We start from the raw sequence: 11,358 nt of genomic DNA, 5'->3' as shown, positions 1-11,358 counted from the left end.
TCTGTTGACATGTACATGCGTGTGAATGGTGAGATGCTCACGTGCCGTGCTTGCGCTGTGGCTGTGCCAAGTGTCAGCACGGCAATACAGGATGCTACCGGCAGTCTTGTCTTGAAGGATGTCATATCCTTATTTCATCTTCTCTTTTGACATTACTGTTTTAACTTTGTCTTCTTCCCGAGGTTCTACTGATGTTCAAGTTTCGCTAGTATGTGCGTACTTACAGGAGGTACAGCACTACTATATGCGCGAGATCCAGTCACCTAAAATACTACCGCATCGAATGCCGCGACACTAAAGAAACACTGGCCTTCTCGAACAGCCCTAGAAACAAATGGTCTCTGTACAACGAGCAAGCGTCTTAACAAACACTTGGGTTCTTTCCTTGCTGACGTAGCGTACAAGCCGTGGGAACGTCTGCAAGCGCATGCCAATGCTCAACGCCGAGAGACTGCAGCTCGCACATTCCAGTTTTGTATCTTCACTCCATCGCGTTATCTCTCCCCAACCAAGTTTCGGCCGCTCTCATCCCAGTACCCGGTAACAGCCTCATTGCCGAGCGACTGGAAGAAACTCTTGGACAGCGGGCCAGTGCGATGTTCTCGAGTCAGAGACGCCAAACTTCCGCGAGGCCGAAGCTCCAAGCCAGCGCGCGCTACTTACTACTACGTACTACGCACACAGAACATCTGGGGATAATCACCTTCCCCAGAGGTGCTCTTTCGCCCATGTTGCTCACGGCTGGCTTGCTCACGATACTGGCCAAGGCCGAATTCCAGGCCGTCCAGCAAATGCGCTCTGAGTGAGATTCGGCATCGCCGTAATGGTATCCAAGTTGTTTTTCTGCTTGGCGAGAGTCGGTCCAGTTAAAACCTCGACGAATCACCTTCTGGAAACAGTTAGCATCGCATACGGACGGCTACATCACCGTGGATCAGCAGGACCGCAGAAGAACCCCTGCTATATCGTTGCCGGATAACAGTCACGTGGCCGTCTTCCACCTTCCGCATGCAGAATGATTGCCAAACTATGCCCAGACTGACACCAATTTACCAAGACATTAACGTAGTATGGCGGTTGAATTGTGGCAATGCCATGGGCAGGCTCATAGGAGCAGTGTAGAGTAATCTATGCGCACCAGGCTTTTATATATACCCATAGAGTCCTCTGTAGAAAACTTGCTCATTCCAGCTCAATTGCACTCCACACACACACGCCAAGTAGTCAATATGAGGTTCTCAGTTGCTGCATTAGCACTTCCTGTTGCGGTCCAGGCTGCTTTCTTCTCAAAGTCGGAGTATGCCTCTGGACAGGTTCATCAGAAGTTGATGAAGCTGAAGAGTGTATGTTTACCTACCGACTGCTTTTTTTGCGGGTTTCGGTCTTCTGACTTGTCTCACAGGATCAATGGGAGCGCGATGTTGCAGAGGGCAAGCAAGATCCCGCTCAGTGGGACTCTTTCTCTACCTTGAAGAAGGGGGCATGGGCACCGGGAAAGAACGACACCCGCATCCCTTGCAAAGATGGCCTCGCCATCGCTGAGCCAGGAAACGCGAACCAGACTTACCGCTGCAAGAACGTCAGTACAAGTGAAACTCAAGCAAGCAAGTCATGTTTGTGCTGACAAGAAACTAGATGGACCTCTACGACTTCATCAGCCACGCCGACATGGGTGGCCCAGAAGGCCGGGGATCCTCCTCCTGGGGCTGGACTGCCGCCAACGGCCGCGAGTTTGGTATCGTCGGCCAGTTCTCTGGCGCCGCCTTTGTCGAAGTCCTCAAGAACGGTCAGATGGTGTACCTTGGCCGTCTCCCAGCCCAGAGTGAGGGTTCGCGATGGCGCGAGATCCGTGTTCTGAACGACTGGGTCATTATCGGCTCTGAGGCTGTTGGCCACAACGTTCAGAGTAAGTTTCCAAAAAAGTCACTCGTGTTACAGACACAACACAACACTAACACGTGACATAGTCTTCGACATGAAGAAGCTCCTGACCGTGGACCCCGCCTCCCCCAAGACCTTCGACCCCCAGACCGACCTTGTCGGCCTCTTCTCCGACCTCCCCATCGGTCGCACGCACAACGTCGTTGTAGACTGGGACCACGACTCCATCCTTGCCGTCGGCGCCCAGCCCCGCAACGAAACCTGCAAGTCAGGTCTCAAGTACATCGACCTCTCCGACCCCAGCAAGCCCACCTCCCCCGGATGTGCAAGCAGTGACGGATACGTACACGATGCCCAATGTGTCAAGTACAACGGCCCCGACCGCAGTTTCCGCGGCCGCAACATCTGCATAGGCTACAATGAGGATACGATTACCGTGTATGATTCGACGTTCAAGAACGGAAACCCGGCCTCGGAGATCCTGTCGACGCTCTCGTACCCCGGTGCAACCTACTGCCACCAGGGCTGGTGGACCGAGAGCAACTGGCACCAGTACGTGCTCCTGAACGACGAGCTCGACGAAGTCAACGCCGTCGGCCCTGCTGCTTCGGGCCGCCCGGTCACGCACATCATCGACCTGACGGATCTGCGCAACCCCAAGGCGACTGGAACCTTCTTTGCGACTGACCACAAGGCTATCGACCACAACCTCTACATTGTCGATGGCCTTGCGTACCAGAGCAACTACGGCGCGGGTCTCTGGGTCCACGACGTCAAATCTGTGAGCAAGGATCCTACCGGCAAGGGCGTTACCGTCGAGGGCTTCTTCGACATCTACCCCGAGGATGATGCTGCCGGCGGTATCGTCGAGTTTGTCGGTACCTGGTCGCACTTTTTGTTCCCCTCGGGATACGTGCTCATTAGTAAGTTTTATCCTCGACTCATATATATGTATTTCAAAAATGGCATCGGAATGCTGACTGTTTTTTTTTTCTTTTCGCAGATACCATTGAGCGCGGCGCTTTCACCGTCAAGCTTAACAAGGGCCGTGGTGCTAAGCCTGGTCGCGGACACGGCGGCAAGTCTCGATAAACGACGTATCTAATGAGTTGGGATAGAGCGTGTTCAGCTCTCCTTTTTTTTCCCCCTTGATGAAGAAAAAATCGCAGATTTGATGATATGACCAGCGTCTTTTTTTTTTGTTTCATCTTCTTCCATTTCTCATGTATATACATATACCCTTTGTTCATAAACAACATGAATATCCTCCTTTTTGGATACCTCCCTCCTCTTTTGCTTTGAGTTTTTTGTTTTTTTTTTAAAAAAAAGAACCCCGGTTTTAGCTCGGCGAAATGAGTAAAGATGCTGCCACGCCCCCCCTTTTTGCCGAAAAAAGGCTAGCCACTAGGAGGGGGGGCGGGAGTTATGCACGGAACTGGAACCTACTATCTTCATTACCCAACCCGGTAATCGACACATTTGGAAAAAAAAAAGAAAATAGAATACTTTGGCTGCCCCCTCCCTTTCTCGTTGCAAGGGGGCCAAAAAGGTATGTGTTGTACAAAAGACAAGACGTAGACTGGCATTTGACACCGGTATCGGGCTTACGTTTTCCCTGCATGCTTTATTTTCTTAGGTACAGGAAGGCGTGGGTAAGGTATGTATGCCCTTTTTTTTGGAATCGGCCCTCGGCCATTCCGATTGGGGAATTTCCTATTTCCGGATAGTATGTATGTAGTATGGGATGTATGTAGTAAGCTGGGTAATTGCATATGTTTGACGAGCCATAGCAAGCACCACAGTGAAGCCACAGAAGAGTGTTGCTCTTGATTACACCGGTTACGGGAAGGGGTAAAAGTCGCGATCAAAGACAAATGAGCAATATTCAACACGGCGTCATGTTTTTGATTCATGATATTTTATTTCCGGATGCATTTCCCTTAGAATGCAGCCTGTTTTGCTTACTTTGCAGACTAATAGTAATAAAAAAACGGATAACCGCGTATCGACAGATGACCGCCCAACCCCACTTGCTATGCGAAAAAAAAGGGTGCAAAAGTAAGAAAATAGATACATGGAAACCGGGTTTTCTTCTTTTTTTTCTTTGCAAACAAAGACAAAAGCGTTATCAGCTCGATCAATGGAGTTGCAAACAAGAGACGTAAACGAGTTGAAATACCCCACGTTTTTGCTTTTGAGATTTCCAGGTTCCAGTCAAAGAAAAATGAAAAGTTAGAAAAAAACGCCATTACAAGCTTCGTAATACTAGTAGTCTCAGCGCCAGATTCCTATGCAGAAGGGGGTGATGACTGTAAAAGAAGAAGGGTTCGTGAACAGACGTAACAGAATAACGAAAAAGCTCCTATAGCGAGTTCTCCGTTTGGACGAGTTCTTCAAAGGCCTCTCGCCACTTGCGAGTTTCCTCCTTGGAGGGCCTGGGCAGAGGCTTGCGAGCGTAACCACCGTAGCCGTAGTGAGCCATGAGGCCAGCTTTGGTGCCGATGATGCCGCCTTGGATGGCAGCCCAGTCACCCCTAGCCACGACAGCCTGGAGCTTGCGTGCTTCGGCGAGGTGGCCAGCCTCAAACAGTTCAACTAGCTTGACGCAGGTCTTGGGGGCAATGTTGGCCATGCCGCCGATGATACCGGAGCCACCTCCGACTAGTGTCTGGAGAGTGAAATCGACCGATCCACCCATGCACATGAAGCCGGAGCCTGGATCGGAGACGGTGGCTGCGCGTGTTGCTGATGCAATGCGGTTGAGCTTTCCGGTGTTGCCGCAGGTCAGCTTACAACCGACAATGTTGGGATGCTGGGCCAACTCGATGATGACATCTGAGTTGAGATCAAGCCCCGAAACGGCGCCTGGGTAGTTGTAGATGAGAATGGGGATAGGTGACGCAGTGGCTACATCGTTGAAGAATTCCTTGACAGTGTCCTTGGAAAACAGGCCCTGGTAGTATGCTGGTGGGAGTACCAAGGCGTAGTCTCCGCCAGCGGAGGCTGCTTCTTCACAGAGCTCGATGGCCTCGCGAGTAGACTGGGCGCCACAGCCGACAATGATAGGCATGTAGCCAAAACCTGCGTCGTCGAGAGCCTTGCGGGTAGTGTTTGTGATGAGGTCACGCTCCTTGTGCGACAGGTGAACAGCCTCGCCATTGGATCCTTGGGTGGTGATGCCAGCAACACCAGCTTTTGCCAGACGGACGGCGTGGCTAGCTACCGTTTGGACATCTACATTATCCGTAGCTGGGTCGAAGAATGCTACAGTGGGAACGTAGATGCCAGGGACCAGCGCCCGCCGGATACCAACGTCAGCAGAAGTCATTGAGTTGGCGTCGAGGTCGTTGTAGCGGTCAGCCAGGTAGACAGATTGCACGGGATGGTGGAAACCAGAATCTTGAGTGAAGCTGTTGGCAGGAGAAGGGGCGTCGTGGTGTGGTGACATGATATCAACTTTTGTTGGGGAGTGTGGAGAAGAAAAGTAGGCTTTTATACTAGCAAAGGCTTGTAAAAAGAAGCGAGACTTTTGGGAAAGAACTAGCGAGACGCTGAAAGGAAAAATGGGACGAGTACGTCAATGGTGGATGGATGTTTGGTCAAGAAGCCAGATAGCGCAGGTACTTAAATGTTTGCAGACGCCGGACCTGGCCTGGCACACTCTCAAGGGCAACGACGGGGCGTGGGGGTCCAGCTGACAGCTTTGTCAGGAGAGCTAGCGACTGCAGGCATTTCAGGGTAACGAGTAACGAGCGTGTCGGAGAGGGATGAGCCGGCACTTGGGGGGGGGGGGGGGTGAAGGGCAAAGGGGCGGTGACAAGCGCAGCCTGTGCGAGGCAGTCAAGGCCTGCACGTAGCCGATGCCAGGCACCGCTGGCTGCGCTTAGTTTGCTGGGTGGCTTGGACGGGTCCAATGAAGACAGGTCGTCTTGCTGATTGAAGCGGCGTTTGTTTCTTTTTGCTCGTGCTTGAGCAGCAGGAGGGCAGGGGTGGGGAGGCTGTGACGGTCGGACCGTGGCCGGATGGGAGAAAAAGGCCAAGGGCAAGGGCCAGGGCAAGGGGGAGCAGCGCCTTGTGACGATCTCTGAGGGTCCATTGGGGTCTGGTGATAGGCCAGCGGGCGCCATGCGAAGGGTTGGCGGAATCAGAGGAGCGTTGATGGATACCGTTCGGGCGTGGTAGTGTGGGGGTGGGGGAATCGTGGCCGTCCGGTGTAAATGGCCGGGCTCCTGTCGCTGTCCTCGTCCTCACACCATCTGGCGATGCTGCTCCCCCAGGCCCAGTCGCCCGAGCGGCCGCTAGAGTCTGGCGGGCCTTTTGCTCGCAGTGCAGCAGAGCAGATGCAAAGGCCAAGGGAGACGAAGGATTTCCCAGCACCGCTGCAAGACGTGGCAGGCCGTGTGAAGCAGGCTCCTGTCACCAGACCATGCGGCACCAGGCCGGCCGCCGTCATCCCCATGCGACCATGACATGGCCTCGAAAACCTGCCGGAAATAGTGGAGGCACACACATGCGTGCGTGTGTATCAAACATGTGCCTCGTTGTTGCAGAGCCTGGCCAAGATGGCGGCGATCGATTGGAGTCGGGAGAACCCCCACGCCCATTACTCTTGGTGGCGGGGGGGCCCAGGCCCGAGCGTCTGCCCTCTGAGGCTCTCCAACACACGTTTCCACACAGTCGATTCGCCGCCAGCACCGCCGCGTCCCTGTCCTACCAGCAGCATTGAATCGTGTGCCTAGCCATCTAGGCCAATTGCGGCAGCAAACGTGTTTGCACCATGCCGATGCACGCTATGTCGACATTATCAACAAGGCGGCACAGCGCGGGGAAAGGTGCCGACCAGACTACTCGACATGCTCCATCCACACAGACTTTGGCATCATGACGGCGGTGAGCAGGCCCCGTCGACATGGCCCCAACCTTGCTTTTTGCTGCAATATCAAAACGATACGGGGGGTGAGACGCCCCCTCGTGGTACCTGATCCTCCGTCGTGGACCGTCGACCGGTGTATCGCTGGCCCCCCTCCCCCCCCACGTAGCCGCTTACCCCGACAATGGCAATCAACTTCGCCCCAAGCAAGTCCGTCTCCGAATCATCCCGCCAAACTCTGCTGGGTCGGCGATACTACTCTACTCTATTAGGGCAGTTCCTTTGCCCTGCGCATGTCCAGCGAGCGGCCAACATTCGTCAACATGCGCTGCCGCCGACATGGCATGACCCGCCGACGCCGTCATGGTGGTACGATGATTGGAAAGTCCATACCCACTGCGTCGCCAGCTGGATGGAAGTATGCTAGCTCTTACCTAGTCCATATACGTGGTCTCTTGACCCAGAACAGGTCCGAGTCGGTCCAAGTACACGACCAAGACTGGCAAAACCATCCATGGCCAGCGTCTACGTCCGCCATCCACAATGCACAGCCTCGCTCGGAGCGCCAACCGAACCCCGAGGCCTGGAGCGATGCGATGCAGCCAGCAAAGACGACGCTATTACCCCACATTTTGGCGATCCTGGTTCCCCGCCTTCTTACCACGTTCGAACACTCGCCGCACACGTTGAACTCGCCGCCGCACCAGCCTTCTGACTCGCATAGCCTCCCCAAGCTTTTTTTGCCATTGCTCTTGTCCTCGTGTACCGCCATTCTATGCATTGACGCCCTGAGATATGCATGTCACCCCCGGGAATGGCCGTCTTGGATGCTGCCCAAGTCCCATCATCGTGTGCTGGCCAAAAACCATCACGAGACCCCTTTGAACAGCACTACTTTTGCTTCTTCCTTCACCGCAATCCCTATACACTACCAACCGATACAATTAATCGCCATGTGCAAGCAGAAAATCACAAGTCACCGCTCTCTACCCGACAACAGCCCGTCTCGTGCCAGGAATAGCGATAAAGGGGGGTGAGGATAAGGGTCAGGCATCACCTTGGATCATGCGGGGCACATGCAACCCTGCGAAGCCAGACCGTTGTCCATGTCCACATCCATCGGCGACTTGCCCAGCCGACGGCATTCGCACATGCTTCTGCGGAAAACATTTCTGGCACTCGTCACCATGACATGGCCTTGTTTCCATCAGTCATGGGCAGCCAGACACACCGATACTGCCTTTGTACATACTGCAAGCGTAAGCGACAGAGGACAAGCACACATATCCCAAGCGCACACACCCATCGCAAACTCAGCTTGGCCTTGGTTGGCAATACCAGCTACAGGTACTGGTGTTCAAGTCTTCGCCCCCTTTTTTTGCTTTACCTGTAGTTTGTCGATCATTTGTCATGGCTGTTCGTGGGGGTCAGTTGCCATTCAACATCTGCATTACGGAGAACGGCAGTTGTGGCCGCTGCTTGTTTGCCACCCCAATTCCGTTTAGCAAGGAGCCTCAACACACCTCGGCCAAGCTGATCGGACGGGAGCCTCTCCACTGTCTCGGCGTGGGATGTCGCCTATACCCACGCTCTTCCCCCGGCCTCAGGCTCGGGTCATCTCTACCCGTCTACTGTTGCTTCTCCCAACAATCAATCATGAATGGTAGTTGGAGCTGAATGATATTGCTGACACGATCAATGGCTCGCCCATTGTTGAGAAGTCCGTATTAGCATCTGGGCCTTGCAGATCATGGACCAGGTGATGTGTTCTAAGAAAGATTGACATTACGATGGGCAGCCTGAGCAGGGATAAAAAATTGGAGACAAACAAAGCCATGCAGCAATTGGCTGGTGTCTCTCGAGGTTGAAACTGCTGTTTTCCACATCTTTCGATAACTGCGCGAATTCGCATGGGACAGGTTCATTATAATCTCGAATGCTAGTATAATCCTTCTGCTCGGATGTCGGAATAGCCAGTTGCCGGGCAGCCTTGATGCGAAGATCAACTGTTGGCATCTTCAAGTGCATTCCTACAGACTAAGGGTTGACGTCTAGCCACAGACAGTCCATACACGCTAGAGTCAAGATTTTTCACAAACCCACCCATGCAAGCGAGTATCTGCAAGGATCCTACATCTGGTCAAGCTTTCCAATCCATCGACCCATGACAACCCCAAAACGCCATGTCTATCCTAGTTATTTGCTGGGCAGCGCTTGCACGTAAGCCACAGATTCATATCATTACTCAAATATGACGGCAAATTCGGGGTATAGTCGTATTGAGCCAAATTGGTGCCATCGGCGTCAGTGGCTGCGCGTATATGGCGCATGTCTGCGGTCTGCGCCAAGTATAGCACATGCGCATCATAGATCCTCAACAGATCGTACAGTCTTACCCCATTACGAACAATCACCAGGCATACCTGCGAGCACGGGAATACTTCTCGATCTTGCCAGGCAACCTATATGTCTACACAAACGGCATTGTCGGTTTGGAGGAAGTTATCCGCGCTTGACGGGTATAGTTCGGATAAGGCGGAAACAATACATTCGACGTAACCGGGCAACATACTGCCAATTTACTTCAATTTATCTGAAGTAAGCACACTGTTTCTCAGCAGTCGTCCAGTTCGCGTCTGCGTCCAGCACAATTCCGTACCACAGCTATCCCTCTTCCAGCATCTCGACACGAACAACGCCCCAAACCAAGTTTTGAAGACCTCCACACGTCAAAAAACTCTTCTCGTTTGGGGTTCTAGTCGCATGCCTCTCGCTAGACCCTTGCGCTCAGCCGTGTAGTCCGTGTAGTATGCACATGTTACCAAACCTCGGTCCGAAAAGGCAGTGCAGATCTTCCACCAATCTCGCTCTCCACCATTACAAACCAACCCGCTCGGCAAAGCACATTGCTTTTCTGAACGGTATGCACTTCCCCAGCTCTTGGCAACCACCTTTTACGTCCAAGTACATACATGACATGCTGCTGTTTATTTGGTCGACTGATGGTAAATCGCGGCAAATGCGAAAACGCAAGTAAGTTAGACGACTGTACTGAAAAGGACATGTGTGAGAACTTGGTTTGTCGGTATCTCGTGTTGGAGTTGCAAGATGCATTACCTGATCAAGGAAGATTGGACTCTAGACATCATAGGCACTGAACATGAACTCACAAGCTTGCAGAAACTCTGTTTTGACATCTAGGTCGTCGAAAGCATTTACAATCTGATTGAGACTCTAAACCGGTACTACTCTTTTGGGAAAAACTCACTACACTGCATTCTTTGTTAACTAAAACAACTGTAGTGCTGTCATTCACGTAACTCTAAAGTAAGCTATCCAAGTCCCCAGACTACTACACAAGCAATCGAAGCATCCTCACCACTCACTCGCATCCCTGTCTCATCCCAGCCTACCAAACCACTGTTAACAGAAAAAAGGACCATGTTGAGAACATATTAAGCAATACCCATCGCACGCAAACATCCAACCCATCCACCACCCACCGTCATCTCACCCATTCACACCGCCATCTCCAAACTCTCATCAAGCCCAACCCATCATCTCACCGACCGGAGCCCGGATCCCTCATCCAACCTCCCCTCCCCTTACATACCTCCCGCCCTTCCCCGCCGCGCCCCCCTCCCCAGTCCCACGCCCTCAACCCTAGCCAGCGCAAAAACGTTTTTTTTCGTGTCGCCCAACCTTGTTACGTCCCCACCCGCGCTTGACGCAAGCGTGGGGGTTTGCGTACGGTTATACGGTATCTGTTGTTCTTTGCGACGCCGAAGTGAGGCCGAGTTTGAGAGCGGATGCTCCGATCGGGACACAGTTTTGTGTGTGGAGCTTTTTTATCTTGTGCTCTTGGTATTTTTTTACAAGGTTACAAGGGGGTTAGGGTCGGAGTTTTAGATATCTGCGGTAACCGTCATGTGTTACCTTTTAGACGCTGGGGCGTGGGGGGGTTTATTTGCTTTGGGATCACGTGGGGGTGAATGGTTTGTGGAAGGTATACCATGTATAGAGTTTTCTTTTTATTGTTGGTTGAGGATCGGGGTAGATTGGGCTTGGGCAAGATAGGTGATGCGTAAGGTGGACATGGTACACAAGAGTTTGTTATTGCTGGGATAGGGAAAGAGGCGCAGACGACGCGTAGGCGATGAGGGGGGGCGTCATCGCTGAGGGCATTTGTATGTGTGACTGGGTTGTTGCTGGGATATGCGCAGATCAGATGTGGGAATCTCATCTATGTGATTACGGGTTACTTCCCATCTTGATCCGAGATAAGCGGTGATGATGTGCTTGCGTTGTTGGCGCAAGTGCTTTACGGCTGAGCAGTGGCGTCGGCGCGGAAGTGACGGGCTGTGATATCGGACCGTCTGGAGGTTTGTTGGTGTGGTAATTCCTTGTTTGTGGCTCGATAGTTCAGGTTCATTGTAAGTATTACTCCGTGTATTATTTCTTTTGGAGAGTGACCTTTCTCACGTGGACCGCTGGGTTGCTGCTGGGCTGTTGACTAACTTATCCGTGTGGTGAAGAGCATGTCGTCTGACTGCAAAACATTCAGCGCCTGTTCCCAAAACAATGCACCGCTGCCAGTAGTCTTGAAC

At 52.6% G+C, this 11,358-nt stretch overlaps 3 protein-coding genes across 3 annotated transcripts; 2 read left to right on the top strand and 1 right to left on the bottom strand.

Annotated features, from left to right (window-relative positions):
* Positions 1-412: 412 nt before the first annotated feature.
* PSV08DRAFT_295485 (uncharacterized protein) lies at positions 413-1,194 on the top strand (the record flags this gene model as incomplete). Its single annotated transcript, XM_066092606.1, has 1 exon — positions 413-1,194. A coding segment is annotated over exon 1 (206 nt), but the record flags the coding sequence as incomplete, so codon positions are not given.
* Positions 1,195-1,229: 35 nt separating this feature from the next.
* On the top strand, positions 1,230-3,020 carry PSV08DRAFT_361972 (uncharacterized protein; the record flags this gene model as incomplete). The annotated part of the gene is made up of 5 exons (XM_014226188.1): positions 1,230-1,343; positions 1,403-1,579; positions 1,636-1,906; positions 1,968-2,804; positions 2,885-3,020. The coding sequence occupies 5 exons, from the start codon at positions 1,230-1,232 to the stop codon at positions 2,971-2,973; spliced, it is 1,488 nt and encodes a 495-aa protein (XP_014081663.1). The 3' UTR covers positions 2,974-3,020.
* Positions 3,021-3,771: 751 nt separating this feature from the next.
* PSV08DRAFT_295471 (uncharacterized protein) lies at positions 3,772-5,454 on the bottom strand. Its single transcript, XM_014226187.1, has one exon. The coding sequence runs from the start codon at positions 5,327-5,329 to the stop codon at positions 4,244-4,246; it is 1,086 nt and encodes a 361-aa protein (XP_014081662.1). The 5' UTR covers positions 5,330-5,454; the 3' UTR covers positions 3,772-4,243.
* Between the last annotated feature and the right edge of the window lie 5,904 nt (positions 5,455-11,358).

Source organism: Bipolaris maydis, assembly GCF_028858645.1.
Source record: "Bipolaris maydis strain C4 unplaced genomic scaffold PSV08scaffold_6, whole genome shotgun sequence".
Classification (NCBI taxonomy): domain Eukaryota; kingdom Fungi; phylum Ascomycota; class Dothideomycetes; order Pleosporales; family Pleosporaceae; genus Bipolaris; species Bipolaris maydis.
The sequence above is the reverse complement of the archived record's forward strand: the minus strand, read 5'-3'. Positions and strand labels throughout refer to the sequence as shown.